Raw genomic sequence first — 27,381 nt, 5'->3', positions numbered from 1 at the left:
TCTGGGTTTCGCCACTCACACACGTGCATACGGTCAAAATGACGTCACGCGCATGCGCAGGAGCAGTGAATCGCGACCTGCACACGCGCAGACGCGGGTTGCGTTCGCTTCTGGATGTGAATGAGGCTCTGGAACGGATCCCATTCGTATCCAGAGGTACACTGTACTTAGTTCAATTAGATTCAAGGGGTATATTCGGAGTAGATGTTTAGTCGAATATGACATAATAATGCAAGGCACCTTCTGTTGCAACTTTTAAATGCCTACTGAAAACTTTTCTATTCTGCAAGGCTTAGGCAGGCAATGGAGAATCCATATTTCCACAATAGTTAATTGATGCCTGTTTTAAACTTTTGCTTTCATGCATTTTTGTTGCAATCAACTTTGATTTTTTTTTTTTACTGAAAGAGTGGTAAATACTTTATAAACGGGTAAGAAGGGCCATGCTGTTCTCACAAATGGGAAGCCCACAAGCAATGACCCATTGTGGTGATGTTGTTTTTTCACTTCTAAGGCTTTCTACCCAAGTCCTTTCTTCTACCAGTCTCCTCTGGCTTGCTCTTCCCCATACAGGCAGAAAATACAAGCCCATGACTCAAGCCAAAGACCAAGGCAGCTCCAAATGCAGACAGGTGATGCACCTCTCCTACAAAGTTCAGCAACAGGCAATCTCTTGTCCAGGGGAAGGAGAGAGCGGTTGAGTTCCAGAGTCTGGTCAGCCCAAGTAGATGTTTCATGCTGGTCAGAAGCCAGGAATGTTCAGGGAGAGAATGAGCTGAGGGGCACTTTTGGAAAATTCAGTTGGCTCAGGATACAGCAGTTTAATGGATGTCTTGTGTTTGAGAGACCTCAACTGCTGGTGTGTTTGCCTGTACAACTTCCAAGAGCTGGCTCCCTTTAGACTGCATCCCATTCAGGGATAAAGGCACTCAGGGAGAGCCAGTGAGGGCCTGAGGACCAGCCAGAGAGGCCTGGAGGTCCGAATGATGTCCCTACCACCACCACCCTTTTTTAAATCAATTAGTGAAGGGTGAAATGCTTCATAAACTTTAGCATCAGGCCCGCCTCTCACATACAAGGCCTTTAAAGAAAAGCCAGAGGAAGATGCTGGAGCGCTGGTGGCAGAGGAATGCCAATGATGGTGAGATAAGGGTGGGCCCCCTTGGAGGGCTGGCTGTAGAAGCTCAGCAGGCACGATGCAAACTTTGGACCACCTATTGAAGAACGAAGCCTCAGAGGAATCTGTAGCCTGCCCTCTTGGATAAAGTGCAAGAGCGAAAGGAGGGGGAAGAGGAGAGGAGGGAACCCACACAGAGAAACCCACAACACCGCACAACCTTTACCTCCATGGGGTTGACAGTAATGGTCAAGGCTGAGTCGTCCCAGTCCATCTCATTCTCCTTCCCAGAATCCTGGTCCCGCATCGTCCGCTGGTGGGCAGCTCTGATCCGGAACACGCCCAGGATGATCATGAATACAAGGAAGCTGACGCAGACCACAATCACAACAGTGGCAGTGCTGGGGACCACTAGGAGAGGGTTGGAAGACGGAGGCAGATTGCACAGTTAGATGGTCACAGAAGAGGAAGAAGCAGGCAGCACGTGCCATGTGCTTCCTTACCCAGAGTGGTGGGGAGATCAGGGGAATTTTTCTAGGACTACTCAGGTTTTTTTGGAGAAGGAAGCACTAGAGAATCACACTATATGCGTGATACGGGAAACCACCCCCTAAAAATGATGCTTGCTCAGTTTGCATGTTTATAACATGTAGTTACAAAAAGGTATACTAGTTCCCAAGCAGCTGTACAGTTAGCTCATCTACATTTCTGAAGCATAAGCTGCTCCTAACTGCTTCACTCCAACTTCCAAGGCTAATGGTTCTCATTGAGGCCCAGCCTCATGACAAGGCTGCTAAGGGGCAGAGGTCAAAAAGTGACTGGAACCCACAGTCTCTGGTTATGAATGCCCATCCTGGGCTCCCTTCACTGGTTTATGAATTATTCTGCCAGCCTCTTCCCAATTCTCCATTATTGAAACTGCCAAACAAATTGTGCTCTTGTTCACAGATGGCAGAGAAAGCTTAGTTCTGCTAATCTGATGCCCTCTGGATCTTCTGGACTACAATTCCCATCAGCTTCCCCCACCCCTGGGGCTGATGAAGGCTGTGCTAAGTGTGTTGGGGCCAAGGAATGCCCATAAGTAACTCCACACAGTGTAACCTTTCAGTGAAATCCCAACATCAGGCTTGGCAATCATTTAAAAAAGGAAAGGAAAAGCTCCCTCTTTCCCCGAGAGCTCAAGGAGAAACAGGCTGTAATTCCTTTTTCCTTTTTTAAAATAAACGAAGGCTACTTTTAAAGAAATCTAGCAGGCTATCTGTGCCTCATAGGGAGACTTGAATTTCATATCCCCCAAGACATTAAGTGCTGCTCGGATGCAATTAGACTGATATATCAGCCACCTCTGGGAAGAGAGCCAGAGATCTGCCTCTCCTAAGTGGCAAAAGAGCCTCTCTGAAGAGGATTTTATCTGAGTGGGTTGGAGGGGGCAGAGCAGTCGTCAAAGGAGGCTCATCCAAGGCAGGACGAGCCCTTACCTGAAAATCCTGGGTGAGGGCTAGCCAGGTTGTGGCCAGAGAGGTCGACAAAGGAATGGTGGACGGGCTGGACAAACTGAGGCTGCGCTGCAATGTGGCTGGCATGGTCCACGGGGTTGGCGGTGTGGATCACGTTTACCTGGTGAAACAAAAGACAGGCAAGTGGGAAGAGAAAAGGGAAATTTGGGATTATTTGAGTGAGAACTAGCCCCCTCATTTCCGTGCCCATTTTCTACATACACCCGACTCATAATAGTAGGACCCAGTAGGGTCACCCAATGAAGCAGAATGGTGGAAAATTCAGGACCAAAGGAAGGACTTTGTGGATCTGAGAAACTCACAAGGAAGGATTTCAATGGCTATGAGCCACAATGACTATGAGGGCTAACTCCCATTATTGGAAGGAGGATGCCCCTTAAGGCCAGTTTTTGGAAATCGCAAGTGGGGAGAGCACTGCCAATATAAGCCTGTGGTTGGCTACCGTGGGACCAGGATAGCAGAGTGGGTGGGCCTTTGGCCAGACCCATCAGCAAGGCTCTGTTCATGTTCAGCTGTAAGCGTACAGAAGGGATCCACTATAATTTTCTGAACGGCAGCTAGATGCTTCGTAAAATGAGCATCACCAGGGCTGCGACAGCTGCTTCTTCAATTGACTAAAAATGTATTTCTGAATCAGTTAGCAGATTCTTTTTAACAAAAGGATAAAAACCATGGCTGACAAAATGCCATGTTAAGGGACACCCTCTCCTTGCAGATGGACTAGCAGTTGGACTCTGCGTGAGGCAGCTTTATATTTCAACTCGCGATGCACATTAGCTCTCCGTGTGGCATTAGCTGGTGTTTCAGCTAATGGGCCTAGTTCCTCAAAACACCCCTAGGAGTCCCTGTAGACCTCCTGAAGCCAACATTTGCTGACGTACCTCCACTTTAAATTCATTGCTGACGTAGCGCCCATTCAGCTCCGAACATACCAGCTTGAACTTGCGGTCAAACAGAGACACTGCGTGCCAATTGCGGTAGCGAATCAAGTGCAAAACCTCCTCATAGCTGGCCATAGTATCAACCCCTAGAGGTAACACAAAATGTTGGTGAGGGCAATGGGATGGGGGCAGCTGTCTCTCATTTATATGAAAGTTGCATTTTTATACAAAACATCCAAACTGCTACCTAAGTACCCCCACCCCACCTGAAATGTAGCCCCCCCAATACTGGTTACAGCAGAAATCTGTCAAGAACATGAAATATATTCTGGGGAGGTAAAAATACCAATATAAAACCTTCAGCTACATAAGGCGCCTTAAACATTCCATATTGCATGTTAATTGAGATGAAGGATTTACATCATTGTCTTTAATAAATTATGGTTTAAGAAATATTTTTTATAAATTAATGGAATAAACGAAGAAGTATTCCACTAAGCACAGTTTCCTGTTTAACCCGAACTGGGAAAGTATAGCCAATTATGGTTAATGGGTTGAAAACAAGCCAAGACAGTAAGCTGTGGTTTGACGTTGCATGTTCCAAAACTGTTGAACCACAGTGTTCCGGATCAAATGAAAAGGGGAACTACAGAGAATAGCATGCTTCCTGGCTTGTTTGCAGCAGGGTTGGGGAACCTGTGGCTCTCTAGATGTTACTGGACGTGGACCCTGATTCCCGGCCATGCTGGCAGGGGCTGATGGGAGCTGGGAGTCCAACAACATCTGGAGGTTCACAGGCTTCTCCATCCCTGGTGCGAAAGGGGTCCACAGAACTGCCCTTTGACATATCAGAATCATATGCCTATCTAACCAGTACCAATGCTTTAAATATCCCAGCTAAGTGGAGAGGAAGAGGAGACAGACACTCCATGTCTGGCCTAAAAAAATGTCCCCTGCTCTTATTCTGTGGCGATTCTTGTGGCACTTGAATGCTGCCAATAAGGCAGAGCTGTCTTGGCCGATGAACAAGTGAGACACTATGCATTATCTCCAACTAAGTCTAGACCCCTTGAAATTAATGGAGCCAAGTGAGTTGAACACATTGATTTCAATGGGTCCACTCTAAGCAGGACTGACACTGGATACAGCCCACTGTTTCTCTGATGAGAGATCAAGCCACCTTTAAGAGGAAGCATGGATGCCTTATTCTTGCTTTCACACAAGAGGAACAAAGCACAAAGACACCTTTGTAAGAGAATGGAGGAGCTTAATTTTGCCTACAAATTCTCCTGAAAACCAAAGACCAGTTCCAAAGGTTTATGCAAACTTGTGGATCACTTAATAAGAATGTGTTTTGCAGATGTATATTGTTAAATGTTTATGTACAGGAATGCAGGTTTTCATAATGTATTTTTGAGGGGACCTCCGGGGAAACTTAAATAACATTTTAAAAAGGCTTGCTTTCAGTTTTGTAAATACCAGCCGGCTCAGAAAATGGTTTATCACTGTGACTCTAAACTGAAATATATTTAAGACTTTAAGTCATCTCTTGGTATCTCTGGGGTCTTTGCCTTATTAATGCAATTAGGATTTCAAGCACATTCAGGTACAGAGGAAGAAAGTGCAATACCGGTAATGATCATGCCCAGGTTGGAAGTGCTCATCTCCATCCCCTTCTGCTGCAGCCGGACCATGTCGACCTCCAGGCTCTCTTGCTCCTGGTTGAGCTCATCACCAACCACCGTAACCTCGCAGGTATCCAAGTTGTGCATGATCTCCTCAGACACCAGTGATTCTTGGACTGCAAAAGAGAGGGGGGGGGGGAGGAGGAGAAGATCAGGAAGGCAGGAAAACACACAGAAAGTCTTCTTTGCTTCCAAGCTTTTGCCAGACACAGGGCTCACCCATTTGCCTAAGGGACTAGAATCTTGAATGTTTCCTACATTAGGAAGCTGCCTTAGGCGGAGTCAAGCCACTGGCCCCATCAAGCTTAGTACTGCCTGTGTGACTGACACTGGCTCTCTAGGACTTCAATCTCTACTAGCCCTTCCTGGAGATGCTAGGAAAGGAACACAGGATCTTCCGCATGCAAAGCAGATGCTCTACCACTGAGCCACGGCCCTTCCTTTAAGACATAGGAGGTGCCTTGCACTTAATCAGACCATTGGTCCATCTAGCTCAGTTCTGCCTGCACTGACCAGCAGCAGCTTCCCAGGGTTTCAAAGTCAAGGAATCTTTCCCAGTCCTACCTGGAAAAGTCATTGCCCCTTCCCCTCAACATCGACTGTTTCCCCCACCTTGTCTCTTCTACTCTCTGTCCACCCCCATCCCAGCCTCTCCCCCAAGTTTTTCTGATAATCCCTCAAAACAGGGGCTGTATCAGACCCTGCCCCCAGGCCACTAGCCCATGTATGTGTTGCACAAACAAGGTGAGTGGGCTTTACCTGTGGGGTCCTCATCTCCCTCGCCCTCCGGCTCAACCTCTCGCGTGATGGTGCTGATGATGCGAAGCTCAGGGAAGAGGGAGACCCCTTCAGGGCTCTCGAACTCCGAAGCCGAGCGGGCAAAGTGGTTGATGCCACTCAGGCTGATCTTGGGCTCTTCAGGCTGCAGGACCATGATGTAGCCGTCCACAAAGGGGATGGCGATGCAGGCTTCGTCATTGGAACACCTGCCAAAAAAAGGGGGGGAAAGGTGCCATCAATGCCAGAGAGAGGGTGGTAGGTATCCCAGGAGGACAAGACACACAGCACAGGACTAACTGTAAGAAAGAGGGCCTGTCTGAAATGTGGGCAGTGATCATCTTAGAAACCACACAGCAGCTCTGTCTGCCCCTGAGCTGTCTCTATGCCAGATGGCAGCTATATCTACTATTTAAGAATTGGTGCCTGAGTTTGCTTTTTCTTCTCCTCCCTCCCTGTCCTTTTTGTGTCATGCTCTGCAGATTGTAAGCCTGCAGGCAAGGACTATCTTGTTTTAATTAATTTTTGGTAAGCCACGGTTTGGATAAAGAGTGGGGCACAAATGCTCTGAATAAAGATAAAACACATGGGCACATTCAGAGGGTTCTCCTCTTAAGGACATGGTGTGCGTGCCACACCCAAATAACAAGAGTGCAGCATCCTCCATCATGGAACTTCTTCATTCTCTGCTCAGTGATGGCTCCTCATCTGTGGAATGCTATTCCCAGGAAGATACGGCTGGTACCATCCCTTATGTGCTTTCAGTTGCTTGGCAAATATATTTTTATTTCCCCCATGCCTCTGGACCTCAGTTTGGGAGGGTGGAGTATGTTTGGGGGATCCTCTTATTCCCCTCATCTTTTCAATAGGGCAGGCAGAGTTGGGTCTGCCTTTTATGCATGCTGCTAGCGAGTAATTTGGGTTGTTTTTGTTTGCTTCCACAAGATGCTTCGAGTCACTTTTCTGAAAAACTGGTTGGCAGCCGTCTGTCTTGGAAGACAATGGAAGAGTGTTCCTTTGGGGGAGAAGTCAAACTGTTGGAAGGTTGCAGTGCCTGCTGTGGCTGTAGAGACCAATACGGGAGAGACATATTTTGTTGTAGCTAGGGCAGATGAAGACATCTGTTTGTGCTGTTGCAGATGCAACACAGCGTTTCTTTTGATAACCATAATAATCTTATCCCTGAGATGTGGAGGCATCTTCAAGACAACTGAGTAGAGTTGAGACTCTAGTCCAACCCCGTCTATGGAATGCTCTCCCCAGGGAAGTTCGCCTGGTGCCTTCATTATACACCTTTAAGCGCCAGGCGAAAACGATCCTTTTTAACCAGGCCTTTGGTTGATCTTATTAACATCCAACACCCTTTTAGAATGTGGCTTTGGGGGGGGGCAGACGTTACTGGGTTACCGCTTTTCGTTTGATGTTGTGGTCTTGTTGTGAAATGCCCTGAGACCTCCGGGTATAGGGCAGTGTATAAGTTGAATAAATAACAACAACAACCCCCTGCAATGCAGGAATCTTTTGCCCAATGTGGGGCTCAAACCCACGACCCCGAGTCTCATATGCCTTGCTCCCAAAGGGAAACTCACTTCACGGTGCTTGTGATCTTGATCCTCCGGATCCCAGGTGTGGGGAACTGGCGGGAATTTAGGTAGGCGATGTGCTGCATGGCCTTGTCAAACCGGTCAATGTCGTCTCCTTCCAAGCTCAACACTGACTGGCTCGGGTTCATGTGGATCTGGAAGATCAGGCAGAGAGAAGAAGTGAGAAGGGGAAGCAGGGGCAGGAAAGAGATCAGACCCAGGAAGTGCTAAAATAAAGCAATTCTGTGACCAAGACTCCTCTGTGAAGAGACAGGAAGGGCGAAAGTAGCTCAGTGGTAGAGCATCTGCTTTGCATGCAGATGGTCTAGTTTCAATCCTAAACATCTCCAGGTAGGGCTGGGAGAGACTCCTGCCAGAAATCCTGGAGTGCTGGTCCATCTAGCTCAGTATAGTCCACACTGACTGCGTCCCTGGGTCTTTAGGGAAGGGTCAAAAGTCAGGGATCACAGAACCTGATTCTCCAGGTAGGACTGGGAATGTCCCTGTCTGAAATCCTGGAGAGCTGCTGCCAACCTGTGTGGACATTACTGAGCTAAATGGGACTAATGGTCAGACTCTGTATAAGGCAGCTTCCTCTGTCTCTCTGTTTCTTCAACAGTTACTGCTTAAAGAGTAATTTATTAACTGGGATTTGCCTGCCTGCTCCCAATTAGCTTGAAAAGGTAGCAACACAATAGCAACTGTAGGTGTAAGGTAGCAACTGTGGGTGTATTTCACCATCCAAGAAAACATCCTCAGGACCGGGCAGGTTCCTAAATCTCCAGTAATCCATCTAATTCTGCATGCATATTTTCCATGCTGCCGCAACCCCCTTGTCACTGCAAGGTCGCAGTTCTCCATGCCTCAGCAAGTAAAGAGAAGAAAGGTGTATGGGGGTGGGGGAGAATTCTTCTCCCTCAATTTGCTTCTCCCAATACAAGAGAATTCCAAGCAAATTTATGGGATGATTATTAATCCCAAGCACAAAGGGAGCCGTTTCAGACCAAAGGCTCATCCAGCTCTGTATACACTGACTGGCGGCAGCTCCCCAATAATATGGCAATTAAAACATAATCCAAATGCATCTTCCATATTTATTTAGACCATTTTACACTGCTTATTATACAAGAAGTGTCTCTAAGTGCTGTACAGAAAACTAAAGCAGCAACAAACATTACAGTAATACACAATACAAGTTAAAAACAAATGCGTGCAGTGCATGTGCTGTGTGTGAGTGGCAAGTGTGTACCCATGTATGCACTGAATACATCCTTCCTAACCATGCCCAAGGCTTGAACGCAGTCCCTGGTCCAATAGGTTACATCATTGCTTTTGTATACTGTCTTTCTGCCAAGGCATCCAAGGCCAAAATTAAAACGCTAAAATAAATAGACAGTTTACAATACAGAGCAATCGGGTCCTTTCAGGCTGATTGGTGGCAAAAGCTCACCCACACCCTCTCAATGCCAGTCTGAGCATCCTGGATCCTGGCTTCCTGCAGGGCATGCAAGGTTTAAGTAGCCCCAGCTCTGCTGGGAGCTCATGTTATCTGCTCCCTGGCCTTGATTTCCTCCTTTTAGATACCCCTGCTTTAGAGACACCAGGCGGTGCCGGGAGAGACGTCATTCCTGCTCTCATTAGAGAAAGGAGAGGGGGATGTGTGTGTGAGAGAGACACATAACATGTCATCCTAATTGATCTCTGTTCTGCCAATGGATCAAGGGTCCCTCTGCTGCACAAGTTTACCTTCAGGCCTTTGCCGACGCCGTCTGAGGTCTGTAAATCCAGTCCTTCCTTGCAGGTGTAAAGGCAGTCAATCACCTTCTTGTTCTCCAGTTTACCAGAGCGGATCATTAAGCCGGCCAAGTTGCCTCGGAAGAACTGGGCCATGCGGAGCTCTCCACCTTTATGGAGCAAAGGAAGACATCTTGAGCATCATACAAGTTTGTTCCGGGGGGTGCGTGTGTTTGTTTAAAGTGCCAACTGTGCTTTTGTTCTTAAAACTGGCATGCGGGTTAGTTTAGTGCCCATTCTTGTGTTAACCTTGCAGGTATGTTCAAGCACAAAGGTTGGGGGGATAGAGAACTCAAAAAGAACGAAAGACGTCCACTCATGCAATAAACATGGCTTTTGAGGCGAGGATGGAATGACCCTACTCAGTGCTGAAGGAAAGGGGCACAATCCTTTGGTTATCACAAACAGGATTTTCTCCCTTAGAAGCAGGCTCTTCAAAAGGCCAAGGCTACCTTCGTAGCTGCAGTACGGAAACTGCACTTAAATAAAATATTTTCACAACAGTCCATCCAAGTAACAATTGCCACTCAATTAGACACCAGGAAGCTACCTCATTTGGAAGCAGTTTCCGTCTACTGAATGTGAGAAGCTGCCTCATACTGACTTGGAAAACTGGACCTTTCAGCTCTGCATTGACTAGCAGCAACTCTCCAGGGGTCTTTTCCAACCCCATTTGACAATACAACAGATTGAACCTGGGGCCTTCTCCATGCAAAGTATATACTCTACCACTGAGCTACTGTCCTTTCCTGAAGCTATGAGGAGAAGATGAAGCTAGGAATACCAATCTTTGCAGGGGCTATTCCAACACAGCTCTTCTAATATGATGTTAACCATGACACACTTCTACAGTCTAAAAAAATAAAAATAAAAGGATGCTTTTTACCTTTTGGAACTATTCATATGCACATACACAGAGTTAACCTATCAAGATCTACAGAAATTAATCTAAGATTTCTTTAATTGGATGACAGCCTTCTTCAAAATTAAGTATTAGTTCTATTATTTAACAGTTCTCAAAAGCTAGTTTTTAACTTCACCGTTCAAGATGAGAATAATTAGAAGGTATTCTTCTACCTTGTACAGCACTTCATATAAAAGGTGCAATTTAAAATTAACGAAAGTCTTGGTTTAATTGTCTCAAGCAGAGATGTTAAATCCACCGAACCGTTTCCAACAGACCTGGAAATATCAGCTGCAAGTCACAAGAGTTTTACAGCTGTGCATGTAATAGACCCTCCCCAAACATATCGGCTGGCAAGTAATTCCAGCGCTTCCTCCATCCTCTTGTTATGGGACATGGAAATTTATAGAAGAGGCAGCTCTTCTGATTGACCATTCGATTCAAGGGAGCAATTTGCTGCCCAATGAGCACTGCAAGTGACCGCAACAACCTGCCCTCACTTTGCATGCAGCGAGGGCTGAACCATCAAAGCAATTGACAAACTGTCTCGTTTCAAAGCAGCCTTTTAAACTGCTTTTAATCTTGAAATTATCACCAATGGGAGATAAAAAGAATAGAAGTGAACATTCAAGAAACAACCAAACAATAAAAAGAAAAAAAAGAAGCACAATGGAAGAAAACAAGCCCAGCAACACAATAATAATGTAGCTTCGATGGCCATAATGCAATGCTGGCATGTCATGCTATGTGTGAGATGAAGCGATATCTCAGCTTAGAAGTGAAACGGGGGGAATAAGTAAGAACACCAGCAACCTGCAGGGGTCTCGGTCGCTTTTTCTGTGTCATTCTCATTTCCTGTATATTCTGCAGAAAAGCAAGACGAAAGGATAGGAACAAGGAGAAGAGAAAAAGGAACCGGGTGGTTAGGACCTGGAGGTTTCTCTGACGCAGTGCACATGCCTTGGAGGACGTGCTTTGTTTACCAGATGCCCATCTCCCTCTCTGCATTCAGTACTATATATATATATATATATTCTTAAATTCTCTCCCCTTCCTATATTGGTCCTCCTGCCTAGGAAACCATTAGCCTTGTATCAGGGAACCCCAAGAACACTGCAGAAGGACACTTTCCAGAGAGCACACTTGGAGATGGATCTTCATGTGCGGCAGAGTGTAGCAGGGATGATGCGAAGGAACTCAGAGGGAACATAAAGGAAAGGGACAAATTCGATTGCAGGTTTCAGGTGGAAACCTTTCCCAGACCTACCAGGAGATGCTGCAGGGGGCTGAACTTGGGATCTTCTGCATGCAAGGCAGGTGTTCTACATCTGCACTAGGACCCTTCCCTTGAGACATAGGAACACAGCAAGCTGTCTTACACAGTCTAGTTCTGTACTGCCTATGCAGACCAGCTGCAGCTCTCCAGGATTTCAGACGGGGACATTCCCAGCCCTATGATAGAGATGCCAAGAACTGATGAACCTGGGAGCTTCTGCATGAAAAGCAGTTCCACCACTGAGCTACGGCTCTTTCCCGCTGAACAGAAGTTTACACACAGGGAAGCATACAAATCTCTCTTCTCCCCCATAACGCAGTATAAGGTGGTGCATTTGATCTTACTACCTTCCTCATTCCACTACAGGCGTAAGCCTGAGCCACAGCTGGATGGGGCATGACCCGCCAGGCCTGCTAAGCCTCACTGCATAAGATGAAACTGCAATCGCTCAACACACCCAAGGGGAACAAATAACTGCCTCTTAGGGACACCCAAGTGCCATTTTGACCTTACAAATCAGGAAGCACAGAGAAACCATTCTGAAAACCATCGGCACATGCCGACATTGCAGTGAGAGTGCTTCCAGGCATTCAGGAAGATTCCTCTGTTCTTTATATCATTTTCACATTTAAAATTGCATTTCAAAAGCTTTAAATATATGCCAGGAAATAGTCTTCCAGGATACAATATAGTTAGGGATTGTATTCTGAAGATTACCCTGTTCAGAGTAAATCCACTGAAACTAATGGCCATGACTAACTTAGATTCATTGATTTTAATGGGTCCTACTCTGAGTAGGACTTAGCTGGATACTAATCATATTAATAAATATGCCATTTATGGTACTAACTCCCCCCCCCCCTTTAGCCTAGATACAGCAGGTGTCTTCGTTTGGTGATCTACATCCCTTCCTCTGCTCTTGGGATGAATCCCGGAATCCATTTTCTCAAGATGCTGACGAGGGAGAGCGTCAGTGGCCTTGAAGGCTGTGATTCAGCAATATGCATCCTCGAGGGAACGGCCGTTTAAACCTGCTTTGCATGTTAAAACCTACAGCTACTGCTGTGTTTCTTTTTATAGACATAAGCAGCAAAATCCTCCAACACACAGACACAGAGGGTAAATTACTCCGTCAAAATCCTCAAAACCAAGCGTGTGGCCCCAGAGGGAGGAAAAAACAATAAATTTAGCATTCATGTAAATTCTAACCAAGTTCAAAAGCACAACTTCTTCATTCCAAGGTGAGGTTTTCTCCACTGATGTTCTCAAGATTTGCAGCAAATGTTTTGCTTTTATTTAACTCTGCCAACAGACTGTGAGCATGCCAATCACCTGGGCTTCACAGACATCCCAATATAATTAGGAAGAGAGAGAACAGGCTGCACAATTAGCTCCTATGCATTCCCCGTTGAAAATGCATTGCTATTTTCAATCTCCATCTGTTCTCTTGCACAGTCTCGCTGCAGAGATGCAAGCTAAGGTGGACTTTGCCCACAAACTAGAACAACAAGAGTTCTGGACAAATGACCTATAACTATTCTGCCATCTTTGAGAAGCCTGCAGCTAAAAAAAAAGGTAAGCTACCTTGCCAGCAGGCTCCAACCACCAGCTGGGATTCTATTTTGGAGGGATGGAGCGGGTAGTCTTCCGTCACTGATAGAGGGTCAAAGGAAACTCCATCCACGTACAGGGTCACTGCTGGAAATTCGACATTGAGGACATAGTGATGCCATTCCTTGTCGCACACCTGTAAAAGGTACAAGAGTTTTTAAATGGAGGGAGGGAACCTCCACTTTGCGCCGGATGACTTCCTTTCACATCCAGTTCTTGATAATAAAAGCTAAATTTTGTCAAAGATACCGAAAGCAGGAGTGTTACTGTATCGCTACCCCATTACGGTTCCATAATGAACACTTCACAGAGGGCTGGCCTTTTCCTACTGCAAATTGACATACAAAGACTGGCTATTGATCCGTCTAATATTACACCCAGGGTTTGCCTCTTCTTATAGACCCACCTGGTTCAGCTTCCAGTGGAATTCTGCTGGTTTGTAACTTTGCCCCTCTGAAGGATCTTGACGAAAGAGGAACCCAAGACGACAATTGTGCACATAGAGGGAATAGTGGTGTCGGTTCATATCTGTCCCAAGAAAGATCAGGCACGTGTTATCATTTCCCTTTCCTCCAGTTGTAAAGCTAGTGAACGTTTGGATCCTGTTATACATGTTACAATCCAGCACATTCTTGTCACAGCGTAAGCATGGGGTGGGGAACCTTTCCAGCAGGTGGGCTAGATCCTCAGCTCCACACCCCTTCTGGGATAAATCTGATGGGTGGGTGGGGCTCCCCGTCTGCCAATCACCTGATGTCACAGAGACATCCAGCAATGCTGTGCTTTGAAGCTCCGATTGTCAGGACTTCAATGCTGCCTGAAAACCCTTTTGCAAGAAGCCCCATGCTGCTGTTTAAATTACAGAAAACTGCAGGGTCAAGAGTGGGGCAGGGCTGCTTGCATGAGGGCTTTTAAACAGCCCTGCACTCTGCTTTTCAGATGGTTAAGCAGCAGTGCCAGGAGGGAGAACGCTGCTGCCTTACTCCAACAAAGGAAACTCACTTTAAGCTCTCAAGTTTATCTTTGAAGCTTTGCCGTTACCTGCCCCACACCTGACGTCAGGTATGACAGCAAGGTGTAGGATGGATAGGTGTGGCTTGCCCCAAAATACCATGGCCTGGCAGGCCAACTCTGCACCCTTCAGCTTGAGGGTTCCCTACCCCTGCAGTAAAAGGAGGTGCTTAGCAAAAAAGGATGCAGGAGGCCTAATCAAAGGGAGACCATTTCCATGGCAGAAATGCCTCCCCTTAGGGCAGTTCCATAGTAATTGCTCTTTGACAGTCCAAGACATTTCAGGAAAATGTCCGCTTCTCAGCTAATGGCTCAGCCAAATTTTGCACAGAGGTGCAATAAGAAAAAATAGGCCAGCATTGAAGTGAAAGAATAAATGGCAGTATTCTGGTTTGCTAGTCTCGTGACAGCCTTCAGCCTGGAATTCAGAGCCAGGGTGGCTTTTCACACAAGAGCACTCCTGCTTCCCCATTCAGTGTGAAAGGGACCCAGAAAAGCAACTTTGCTGATAAGGGTGCATGGATTTAATGACAGTTCCCCTGTGCTGAAAAGCATGGAATTAGTTTCTGGGAAAGGGGCTGAATTACAATGGATTTCAAGAGCACAGGCTTGCTTGACAAGCTGCAAAAAAAATCCAGATTGCTCAACAATAGTTGGCCACAGAGTTCAGGGGTTTTTGGAGCCATCTGGGAGGAAGGGGCAGAAAAGATTCACAACGCACCAACACATACTGGGGGATGCGTTCACATGAATCCATCTTTAAGCCACTACCACCAAGATAAGAGAAAACTGTCATGTAAATCTGCTGTACTCAGGAATCAAATTCTCCGTGGCCGAGAGCATCCTTCTGCAGAACCACATGCAAGAATGAATGGAATAATTCACCCATGTTTTAAAAGCTTCATCTCCAACCTAATTATTTTCAGGATCCCAGATGATCTCTTTTTAATTAAGGGAAACATCTTAAGTTGGCCTTACCCCAATTCTTTTAAGTGAAAGCATGGAAGCTTCTGCTTGAAGAGAGCACTTTTGAACACAGCCAGCTTTTGACTGATATGCCTTGATCTTTCCCCCTTATTAAGTGGAGACTGATCAAAAAGGAGGAAGAGGCCCTTTCCCAAGGTGCCCTCCAGATGTTGTTTGCTAGACTGCCTGGGGCTGATGGGAGCTGTAGTTCAACTACGTCTCAGGGAAGGCTAGGTTAAGTTTTGGGAGATCAAAGTTTTAGTTGCTCAAAATGGCTGCTTCAGCCTCAAGATGACAAGACACGCAATTGCTTTCTGCACTGTTGAGGTGCAATGTACAAAACCCAAATGACTGCATCTGTTTTGTCTCAATACCACCTTCCAGAGTTGGTATCATTCAAAGACTGATGCTCTCGACAAAGAAATTGGGGAGGGAAAATGCAGGACAGAAGAGAAAAACATGTTTTCCCAGAAAATGTCAATCAAGACTTTTGTGCACTCCGTTCATTTTTTATGAGCATACTGAGGGATCATATTGCAACACCTGCTGGAGAAAACTGGAAAGCAGCAACTCCCACACTTCTGACTGCCGCTAACATGAAGAATCAGATACATTTACCCACCACCACCAACCCTACCCCTCACCCACACCAAACACACGAAATCAGAACAGACTGCAGCATCCTTTGCACATTATAATGGAATAGCAATGGTGAGCACTGGGCAACCATTCTTACACTGATGCAATCAGGTTCTCCCTCCCTCCAACTCACAGAACTTGGAATGTTTGCTAACGTTCTGTGGCATTGCAATGGTTCAGCCAGTCCTAAAAGCCCCCATTTTTTAGCCCAAGGGTTCCCTTCTCTACTCGTTCCAACCTGTCTTGTCTGAGTTGCAGATGATGGTCTCCTTCTCCCTGGCCCCAGGCCCATGCCTCATCCACACTGAAATCACAAAAGGCTCTTTCATGTTGACGGTGACAACGTTGTCTGGGACCTTCACAGCTTGGGTGCCATTGAACTCGAAGACCTGGTCGCTGTCATGGCCGTTGTCAGTCGGAAGGCCTATTGTCCAGTTTGCCGTGCTGCTCGGAGGAGGAAGGAGCTCAGCTGTGCCAGAGGAAGCACCTGCAATTAAAACCATCAACTATGTCACAGCAGACTGCCAACAAAGGAAACACATTTGTGTGTGTGTGTGTGTGTGTGTGTGTGTGTGATCTGTTGTTAGGAAAAAATGCTACGCTTTCACAGAATTAGCGGCAAGAATTCAGAGTCAGCATTGTTTCCTGAACTTCCACTGTAGTGGAGCTAGACAGACCCCCACAACTTTAAAAATGCCCCCCCTCATTTAACCCACTGGCAAATATCCAGGTTCCACTGCCTTCAGTATCTCTGCACTTTGTGTTGAGAACTGCATTATGCTCTAATGGCCCTTCTCTTGTTGAGTTCTTGCTTCAAACTGAAGAAGGATCCATCACTATTTACAGCTCCCTCCTCTCATATGGCTTCTGTCATCCAGTCCCTCAAGCTCAGCCTTCCATGAGCCATCACTGCTGCTGCTGAGGCTGTTTAATTCTCAGGAGCAAGGGAAGGGACAAAACCCTGTCCTAACAATTGCCATCGTTGCTCGTTCCCTTGGAGAAATGTTCAGCTGACAGGAGCCATGGAGGAAGACCAAAGCCATCTCTCAAGAGCTTGCACTGGGAATTGTTCGTAAGGATACTGACACCATGCTATGCAGCCAAGATTGGCTCCCAAAGGAGCTTACAGTTAAGAGAGAATAATACAACACTGTTAGGGATATAGGTGCAGGTTTGCACCTGCCTCTTCTGGCCTTCTGCACTGTTTATGGCCTAGTTCTGGTCTTTCCCAGAGGAGGCAGACAGCAGGAGAAGCTGTGAATAAAGACTTGTGGGCTAGCTGATGATAAAGAGACCAACTCACACGCAACAGATAAAGACTGCTATAATTTCACCCTGATATTTCGTGCCAGTGGTGGTGTGCATTAGCCACTTCCAGCAAACCAACAAAAAAGGGAGGGTTATAAACCAGTAACACAAATAAATGAGTTATCCTTTGTTTTAAAGGCCACATGCTAAAGGGGAGTGCCCACCTTCCCCCACCTCTGGTCTGTCAATGCTTACAACAGGGGTGGGGAACCTCAGACCCGGGGGGCCAAATGCAGCCCTCCAGGGTTCTCTATCTGACCCATAGGACCCTCTCCAGGCTATCCGTCTCACTGGTTTTGCTTCACACACTCACTCAGTGTTTTTGCCTGGCTGGAAATGTGTCTTTTGACTCTTTGTTTGCATGGAAGGAGGACAGAGAAGTGTGCATTTGTGTGTTTAGAAAATAGCCTACTGTACAAAGTACATGAAAGAAATGCACTTAAAAGAAAAGCTGAGGGCTTTAAATAAAATGAAGAACAAGTAACAGACACCAGATGAAGTATCTGCTCCTTTTATTAAGAATAGTTACTTCCATTCATAATATTTATTCTAGTTCTATTATAGGGGCAGATGGGGCTCGTCAACCTGGGAAGGTAGCCTATTTAGGAGAAATAAAACTCTGATCCTATACCTCTGCTGCTTTGCGGAATATCTTCAGGAGAAGAAAAGACTATGGAGTAAACTCTACAGAAATCAGAAGTGCAGTCCCTAAGATGGTTGAAGAGTGCCTTGTACTTCTGGCAAGTCCTGCAGCTAAGCTGGTGCCAAATGTATTGCTCTGCTTTCCTTTGGACCACACCAGTAAGGCCAAGAGGGGGGGGGTCTTGTTTTCTGGGCATCCCAGGTCTCCCAGGCTTGCACCCCATGGAGGTCACTTTGGTGCTGCTGACTCAGCAGCCTGACTTTACTCCTGGAAATGCACTCTGTTGTCTCTTGAGACAGACGGATGATAACAACAGCAAAATAGTTTAATTTTATAAAGTTTTAAGATTTTAAAAATACTGATTTGTGGGAGGTGAGTTATGCAGACTGTGCACTGACTATCTGAAATGAGATAAAGATAAAAGGAAGACGTGGATTTTCGACAGGCCTAAGTCAGACCAAAGGAACTTACCACAGAGCCTGTGAAGGGATTTCTCAGAGTAAGTATCTCGGTCACAGCCCTTCCCAATATGGTTGGTCTCCAGCTCAACTGTGGCCTGCACGGAGGTGATGGGCTCATCACATGTCTCCAGATGTATGTTGGGAAAGAGAGCAAGGGAGCCAGTTCCAGGTTCGTACTCCATTCTTTTGCTCCAGCCTGAATTCATAAATGGAAGGGGTAGGGGAGAACAGTAAAGATCCATTAGCAAACCCTCGTACCTCAAGCAATCCAATTTTAAAAGAAAGCAGAGAATATAAAGAAGTACAAAACCACAGCCTCAGAAGGACAAAGGTGATGAGTCAGGAACTAAAAATATTTTACTTCCTATTACAACCGGGCCTGAGCTGAGAACTGAAATGGGTCCAAATGATCTTTTTCTTCCAAGAGTAACTGCAATTACTGTGCCACAACCCTCTCAAACACCTTGAGAGGGTTGGGAACTGGGTGGTAGTTGTCACAAACCAACAGGCCCAGGGTGGGCTTTTGTAGAGTTGGAAGGGACCCTAAGGGTCATCTAAGTCCAACCCCCTATAATGCAGGAATCACACCTAAAGAATCTCTGACAGATGACCATCCAACCTTGGTTTAAAAACCTCCAATGAAGGAGAGTCCACCACCTTCCCAGGAAATACATTCCACCGATTAACAGCTCCTACCCTCAAAAAATTCTTCCTAATGTTTAGTCGGAATCTCCTGCATTGTCATTTGAATCCTTTGGTTCGGGCCCCACCCTCTGGAGCAGCAGAAAACAAGCTTGCACTGTCTTCCTTGTGACACTGCCAGCCCTTCAGATATTTGAAGGTGGCTATCATATCACCTCTTAATCTCTTCCTCTCCAGACTAAACATACCCAACTCCCACAGCTGTTCCTCACAAGGCTTGGTTTCCAGACCCTTTATCATCTTTGTTGCCCTCCTGTGCAAACAGTCCCAGCTTGTCAATATTGCTCTTAAATTGTGGTGCCCAGAACGGGACATGAAACTCCAGGTGGGGGCTGAACAAGACAGAACAGAGCGGTACCGTTACTATTTTCAGGAGTGGTTAGATCACTGCCTCATTCAGGATGGCCAGAACCCCATTCCCCTCTGCAAGGGTTGACTAGACCTTGGATCCACCAGATTGAAGCGGATCCAAGTAGGAAGTGTCTTCCAGGGATACCTACAGCTGCTCTGCCAACACTCTCAACACCACTCCCCTCCCCCCCAAAAAAGGGTACTGGCAATAGGCACTGGAAAGCATTTCACTGCTATAACGCTGCATTGGGTGGGTGGGGAACAGCACTAACCTTGCCAGCCTGGCTTGCATGTAGGTTTAATGGTGATCTTCACCAGCACGTCCTCGGCAGCTCTCTTCTTCCCGCAGTCATAGGCCGTCACGGTGAGCTTATACTGGTGCTCCTTGCCATAGTTCAGCTTCTCTGTGTTCTTAATGTAACCTGACAGCGGGAGGAAAGCGTTTGTGTTTTTTTTTTCAAAAAAACAAACTGGTGCACTGAAAAGGTTGAGGGGGTGGAGAAGTTGTGAATAAAAATTTACTTGGGATGCCTATGCCAAGTTACAGGAGAATTTTCTTGGTGAATGGGTTCGAGAAGCAGTGGGAACGCATCGGGAATCAACAGAAAGCAAACAAAAAATGCACGTAGATAATCCAGTATTTATTTTGCCATCAAATCTTCTGTGCTCAAGAGTGTTTTGCAGTGCTCAGCCTACAGAGTGCTGTAGTGCTTAAGAGTGCTGGACTAGGACTTGGGAGACCAGGGTTCAAATCCCAGCTCAGCTATGAAGCTCACCCTTGGAGCGTGTCACTGTATCTCAGCCTAACTTGCCTCACAGGATTGTTGAGGGAATTAAATGAGGAGGGGGAGAACCATGTATACCACTTAGAGCTCTTTGGGAGGAAAAGGTGGGATATAAATGCACTAAATAAACAAGACACTAACCAAGCAGTTGTGCCTCTTGCATGAAGTGAACTTAAAGAGTCCAGGGTACTCTAGAATGACGGTTCTCAAAAGTTGCTGCAGACCACTCACTGGGAACCTCAATAGATAACTTAATGCACTTTTTTTGTTCCGTAAATCAAAGGATGTGTGTGTTTTAACAATGTTTTTCAGTCTACAGCTCCTATGTCACAATAAAAGCGCTGAGAAAATTGCGGGCACTAGGCCTCTTTAGCCTCTTCAACAACCTGGTCCCAGTCAAAAAGCAGCCTCAATCCCAGTCATCAGAAAAGAAAACGGAAGAAGAAAAAGCATTCATAAAATGCAGGACCAAGTACAATTCTGCAAGCTTTCTGGAGCCCATCAGAATGGAGCTCATGGTCCACCAGCGGTTTGAGAATGAATGTGACTTTTCATCACAGGGCAGGATGGGCAGCAGAGAGACATTAAGTCTTTTTGCAACTTTCCTTAGACACACCTGATCTCCTATACTAGCCTATGACAAGCACATGACCAGCTCCAAAGCTCTCCAGAACAAAGTTTGAAATACTCCTATTTTGTAGGCTGAAAATTTGAAGCACCAATGAAAAGAGGTATTTTCTGCTGTTGCATCAGGGATGAGGAACATGTGGGTCCTCCAGATGTTGTTAGACTACAATTCCTATCATCCCTGATCACTGGCCACACTGGCTGAGTCTGATGGGAGCTCGTATAGGGCAACAGATCCCTCACCTCTCGTTTGTATCTAATGTTTGTCCTAGTATAGGGATGCCACATTTCCAGACAGTTGTTGAGCTCCCCCCCCCCCCTTTCCAAAATCTCAAAAAATAAAAAATGCCAGATTTAAATGCTTTTACGGAGCAGGGTGAAATGGACACTACCATGTATAAACACACACATAGTCAATGGTCCTACTTACCATCCTTGTCAATAGCAAAGGGAACATCTGGTGTGACGATTTCATAGCTGCAGATCTGGCTGAACTGGGGAGAGCAGTCGGCATCCACTGCTTCCACTTTCAGGATGTTGTCATACCTCTTGCCCTCAATAACAGCGGCTTTGTAGGACTTCTCTTTAAACACCGGGGCATACTCATTGACATCGTTCACCTGGATATGCACCGTTGCTCTGGAGACAGAGTAGCAGCCAATTATTGGCATTCAGCAGCGTCAAAACAAAAAGCGAGCCAACGACATTCTCTAGCAATCAACCAGTTATGGTTTACAGAATAGTATTAGTGTTCTAAAAAGATGCTGCAACTCTGAACCTGCATGTTTGCCTTTCACCCCTGCAAGGCCACCATTATTCCCATTATTCAGATAGCCCTTAGAAAACTAAGATGCAGACGAAGCTGACCACTGGGCCGCTGTCAGGGCAAACTGTATTTCAATGCTGGTTTTAAATGTGCTTTAATGTATTTGAACTATTGCTTTTCAACTAGCTCACTTTTATTACTCTATATTTTATAGTGATGTTTTTAAATGTTATAAGCCACCTTGAATTCCGAACTAGGAGAAAGGTGGAATATAAATACACTGAAATAACAGCTGTTGTTGTTGTTGTTGTTGTTGTTGTTGTTGTTGTTATTATTATTATTATTTTATTATTATTATTATTATTGAAACATGGAGGCTACTAATGTGTGGGTAGATAAGGAGTCCAAGTCCGAGATGTGATTTCAACCAACTGCCTACTTTATCTTTCTAGCTATTCCAGTACACGGGAGAGTAATTAAAATGCAGTTTGTTTGTTTTTTTAGATCAACCCACAGGAAATCATCCACTGATCCCACACTCCCCAGGGCCCTTCTACCTACTTGGGCAAAGGCAGACAACCTGCTACCCTCCATCCAAGCTGGTGGCCATCACTGCCCCCTGTGGCAGGGGGCTGCATAGCCTAACTATGCACTGGGGGTTCCTTGCCAGAGCCAAGTTGCTAAGAGTCTTGCTGCAATGCAACATCTGGAGGACACAATGTTGGACTACCTCTGTACTAGGGAGGAAGACACAGATGGAGTGCTATCATTTCCCCGTCAGAGGACGAGCAACACAGCTGTCTGGAATTTTCAGCTTCAAGCACCTAGGAGTTACATGCCTGGCAGCAAGCAATGTAGCAGTTTCAAGAAGGCACAATGGGGCAAAGGAACAAGTAATGCCTTGCATCTCTAATGCACATTAAACAGAGATAAAGAAGAATAGGGTTTGCAAGGCACTCGCTGTCCCTCCATGGAACATCCAAAGCTACTCTCATGTCTCAGGCTTTGCAAATGTGGTGACGGTCATTTATTTTCCCTACTATAAATGGCATCTAATGAATCACGGGAACTGAATAAAGACAGGGCAATTGGCCTGGTCAGCCAGATTTGATAGCTTTTATTACAACTCAAGATTTATTGAAGTAAAGGCCAAGTGAGCTCATTTCTTAAAGGCATGAAAATTTGCCACCATAAAGATGACTACAATAGCTTATATTTAATAGGAAAACCTATAAAGAATATCTGAGACTGCCTCTCGTACTCAAAAGTTATTACAAAATCATGTGACCCTTATCAGTAAGCAAAACACAAAATAAATCAATAGGGGATTGAGCTTTGGAAATGCAAACGCTGTCTGAAGGGCCAGTTTCATTTAAAAAATAAATAAACATTATTATTTCATACAATCGAACATCAATATTTAAAGCCTTTAATTTCAAAACTTGCATAGAATTAAATAATTTTACTATTACAGAGCAAGAATAAATATAAGAGTTAAAAAAGGATACTTGGGGCTGATGTCTGACTTGTTCTTCATTTTGTTTAAAGCTTTTGACTTTTCCTCATTTGTATTAATTTTATGTCCTCATAAACACATGTAATCAATCCCCTGTCCTGAAATTCCCATCTCTCTTTTGAGATATTAAGTTACTTGGTTCCATGGATTATTCTCTCTCTCAACTTCTCTACCCCCATAGCATATCTGTCAGCTTACCAATATTTACCTGCTCCCATGCTTTATTAGATATAGTTTATTAGGCTTCTGTTTTCCACCCCACGCCTTTGCATAAAGTATTCTAGCCACTGAAGTTATGATATACAGAGCATCAGTCTCATTCACACAAGAGTTTTCTTTTCAGCGGGAGCCTAAGTAGGTGTACAAAAAGATCCACTACATATTTTAGATTCCTTGAACCCACTGTTTTGTTTCCCATCAATGAACAAATGCTTTTGGCTGGCTTTGCGGACATGTGAAAGAGAACAGTGTATATAAAGACTGCTGTGTGCTAGAGAGGGGGGGAATTTTTGCATGCCGTGGAAAAAATGGGACCCTATGTATACATACTGCACATCCAGGATGGGCCTGTTCCATACAACATATTAAAGGGTCTACAGCATAACGGCCCACTTCTGTGTATTGGAGAAGAGCACTGATGCTTTCATTCATCCATTCCATTCTTAGGCTGCCCATCAACCAAAGCCTTCTGGACCATGTTAAGAGCAGCTGGGTGTCAGCAGCAGCACCCTGCCCAAGCTGTACAAGATATGCACAGGAGCAAATCCAAGAGGTACATGTTAGAGAATGGGATATGACTACGGATTTAGAGATCCAAACCTTGTTCCAACCCAATGCACATCTGGCTCTTTTAGGCATGACAGGTGTATGTACTGAATCCTTTTAATCTGTCTGGTCCTGCTGTAACCAAGTACTATGAAGAGGCTTTGGGTGTGCTGATGACATTAAGCTCTCTAGGGAAGAAGTGGGAGGAGGGTCAGTGGATTCTGGGTGGGAAGGGGAACCAATGTTTTTGAGTTCTGAATACAGCACAGTTTTTATTCTGTATATTTTCTGTGTTTGTCCTGAAACAATAAAAGTTATATTTTTAAAAAATGAAAGCAAAGTGATGCAATACAGTGGAACCTCAGGTTGCGAACGTGATCCATGCGGGAGGCACGTTCGCAACCCGCAGCGCCACGTCTGCGCACGCGCGTGACGCAACTCAGCACTTCTGCGCATGCGCCAAAACCCAGAAGTAACGCACAACCCGAGGTATGGGAAGGCATTTGGGAAAGGGCCATAGCCTAGTGATAGAGATCCCACTTTGCATACAGAAGGTCCCAAGGAAGGATCAATCCCTGGAATTTCCAGATAGTGCTGGAAAAGACTCCCTTGCCTGAAACCCATGAGAGCCACTGCCAGTCAGTGTATACAATACTGAGCTAGATGGAACAACTGGTTTCATCTATTAGAGGAAACACACAGAACTGCTGTATTTTAAGCACAGAAATCTTTGAATTTATGCATTGCATTTAGGGAAGCCTGAGGGAAAAAGAAAATCTCTAATAACTTTTGTCAATGCTCAAGCAGTGATAACAATGCAGAATAGACCTCAGCGCCTAGGACTTGCCGATCGCATGGTCGGCGGTTCGAATCCCCGCGGCGGGGTGCGCTTCTGTCGTTCGGTCCCAGCGCCTGCCAACCTAGCAGTTCGAAAGCACCCCCGGGTGCAAGTAGATAAATAGTGACCGCTTACCAGCGGGAAGGTAACAGTGTTCCGTGTGCTGCGCTGGCTCGCCAGATGCAGCTTGTCACGCTGGCCACGTAACCCGGAAGTGTCTGCGGACAGCGCTGGCTCCCGGCCTATAGAGATGAGCGCACAACCCTAGAGTCTGTCAAGACTGGCCCGTACGGGCAGGGGTACCTTTACCTATTTTCATCCAAGGAATGTTGAAGGGTATAGTTTAGTCCAGGCTTCCTCAATCTCCAGATGCTTTTGGCCTACAACTCCCATGATCCCCAGCTAGCAGGACGAGTGGTCAGGGATGATGGGAATTGTAGTCTCAAAACATCTGGAGGGCCGAGGTTGAGGAAGCCTGGTATAGTCCATACTGACTGGCAGCAGCTCTCTAGGGTTTCAGACAGAGTGTCTCTACCTAAGCCCTATCAGGAGATGCTGGGGCGGGACCTTCTGCATGCAAAGCAGATACTCTAACCACTGAACATACCTTTATTGACCTCTTTCCCTCCTACCCCACGTTTATTATTAAAGCCCAAATCATTGTTTACGACTGCAAAGGGCCTTGAATGCACTGGCAAACAGGCAGCTTATGAATGTGGCAGAATGATTTTAATCAAGCAGGTAATGTATGGGCAGATCAATGCAATTTAGAGTCCGGGTGCAGCTGGGAACACTTCTTGTACCAAGACCACCCATTGAGCATCTATCACTGTCGCCAGCCGGTTTTAATTCATTCATTCAAGAGCTGACTACAAAGTAGAAGAAACCGCATCCTGTCAGAAGGGGAAAAGATGCCTAAATCAGAACCTCCCACCTCCCTCTCTCCCACGCTGTACTTACTTGTGGGATTTCTTCATATTTGCTCCGTCTGGGCCCTTCCCACAATCATAGGCCTGGATGGTGAACGTGTAGTCCTTCTGCAGCTCACAGTCCAGTTTCTCTTTGGATCGGATCATCCCCTCCCCGGTGGATTTATCCACCACCACCGCTTCAAAAGGGACATTTTGGCCATGGATTTTAAACCCACAAATCTCACCTATGAGATTCAAAGTAATTCCAGTTAGCATTTCCAGGTAACAAAGCATGAAACAGAAGGGTGGTTTTTTTTGGTTTTGCTTTTTAAATGCAATTGTATGTGTGTGCAGCCAAGGGTTTGTGAGGGTCTGTGGACAAAGCAAAGAGGCAACTGTGCTTTTAAAGATGGGTGAGTTCCGGGAACTTTGTTTTTAAAATAAAAATAAAAAGGCATACATTTTGCTTTCCAAGCAACTGGTTTTTTTACTTTGCATCCATTCATGCAGGAATACAAAAAGAGAGAGAAAGAGAGATGTAGACAGGCATTTCACAGGAGTACTTGAGATGCACTCTAGGGCAAAAGAGTAAGAGATCTTAGGGGAGCGAACAGCCAAGGCCACGGGGTGGGGGAGATATCTTCTATGCCAAGCTACTGGGAAATAGCTGGGCAGCTTTGCTGGATTTTGACCAGAGCAGGAGGTTATAATGCGCCGTTACAAAGTCGGGAGAGGGAACAGGGGGAAAAGATGGAAAGAAAAGCTTCAAGGTATATAGAAGATTCAGCACCACAATTAACATAAATTCTGTCAATTGATCAAAAGGACAAAGTCTTCCTGTGCAATGTACCTGGCGTTTAAAAAAAAAAAAAGTCAGGGAATCAGAATGAACTACTGAATGAGAAAAGGTAGAAATACCAACTTTTTCAGGCATCCATTTCAACCTACTAACTTAGAACTGTCCTCTATACTCTTACTTTGTGGTTCAGCCCTAAACCATAACATAAATAGAAGAGAGTGATATAGGCCAAGTGCAAGGACAAACTATTTCTACTGTTGTGTCTACGGTTGTGAGATTCAGGATGCCCCACCTGCTCACACACTCTTTCCCCTCGGCTTCCTTCTTGCACATAATTGCCTTCTCTCTCTCCTTTTCAGAGCTAACCATAGCACAGAGTTATGTCTCCACTAATACTACAAGCACAGTTAAGTTTCAAACTAGAGTGTGCAAGCCTACAGTGGTTATACCACTTTGAAACTAACCATTGTTGCTTCAGTACAGATGTAACCAAGCACCATGGTTAGCTTTGAAAAGGGAAGGAAAGCTGGAAGGCAAGGGAGGCTGAAAGAATAAACATGTTTGTGGGTATCTCCATCTCCAAGATTACGAATATTACACCTGCATGGGCTACAACTAAGTCCAGCTTAGTTGTATCCAGCTTAGTTGTATACAAAGTGACCAACAATCTATACCATGAATTGCTGGTATGCAGTATACAATTCGTTGCTTCAGTTGGCAAAAGTTTGGTATCAATATATGACTAGAACACCCCCAGAAAGGGAAACTATTAGAGAAAACACTCAGAAAACACATTTACCAGAACTATACACAGCCTAGGTATTAAACTGCACAGTTCAAATGGATGTCTGATTTACCGATATTTCTAGCCAAGGGTTGGTTACATAACATTTTTCTATCAATATATTTTGAGGGTGGTGGGGTCGGGGAGGAAAAAACTGGGATAATAAAATGGGGTCAAAGAGCATGACAGGATCTTCTGTTTAAGTGCTGATTCCCCATTTCATAACCAAAGTTAGTGGGTTAATATTCATAAAAGGGGGATAGAAAGAACCCTTTATCACCTTCTTTGGTGACTGTCACCTCAAAACTCTCTAAAGGGAGAAAAGATAAACCCAAGTCAGTAATACAGGAAAGACTGAAAAGGG

The 27,381-nt window shown here is 45.5% G+C and overlaps 1 protein-coding gene across 4 annotated transcripts in view; it reads right to left on the bottom strand.

Moving 5' to 3' along the window:
• Positions 1-27,381, bottom strand: part of CLSTN1 (calsyntenin 1) — a 59,655-nt gene that overhangs the window by 3,634 nt on the left and 28,640 nt on the right. The window contains exons 3-18 of one of the 4 annotated variants that reach the window (XM_083453816.1): positions 27,298-27,327; positions 25,484-25,679; positions 21,069-21,277; positions 19,499-19,648; positions 18,184-18,369; positions 16,000-16,248; positions 13,552-13,673; positions 13,119-13,281; positions 11,072-11,122; positions 9,307-9,464; positions 7,567-7,715; positions 5,960-6,186; positions 5,146-5,316; positions 3,516-3,661; positions 2,596-2,734; positions 1,344-1,528 (exon numbers count right to left, since the gene is read on the bottom strand). In XM_083453816.1, the coding sequence (XP_083309942.1) occupies positions 1,344-1,528; positions 2,596-2,734; positions 3,516-3,661; positions 5,146-5,316; positions 5,960-6,186; positions 7,567-7,715; positions 9,307-9,464; positions 11,072-11,122; positions 13,119-13,281; positions 13,552-13,673; positions 16,000-16,248; positions 18,184-18,369; positions 19,499-19,648; positions 21,069-21,277; positions 25,484-25,679; positions 27,298-27,327 (2,531 nt within the window). The remainder of the gene's footprint in view (positions 1-1,343; positions 1,529-2,595; positions 2,735-3,515; positions 3,662-5,145; positions 5,317-5,959; positions 6,187-7,566; positions 7,716-9,306; positions 9,465-11,071; positions 11,123-13,118; positions 13,282-13,551; positions 13,674-15,999; positions 16,249-18,183; positions 18,370-19,498; positions 19,649-21,068; positions 21,278-25,483; positions 25,680-27,297; positions 27,328-27,381) is intronic. The other 3 variants (XM_083453818.1, XM_083453817.1, XM_083453819.1) reach the window with 3 other exon arrangements.

The sequence above is a fragment of the Podarcis tiliguerta genome, assembly GCF_965153285.1.
Source record: "Podarcis tiliguerta genome assembly, chromosome: 8".
NCBI classification, from domain to species: Eukaryota; Metazoa; Chordata; class Lepidosauria; order Squamata; family Lacertidae; genus Podarcis; species Podarcis tiliguerta.
This window is presented reverse-complemented; position numbering and strand designations above follow the sequence as displayed.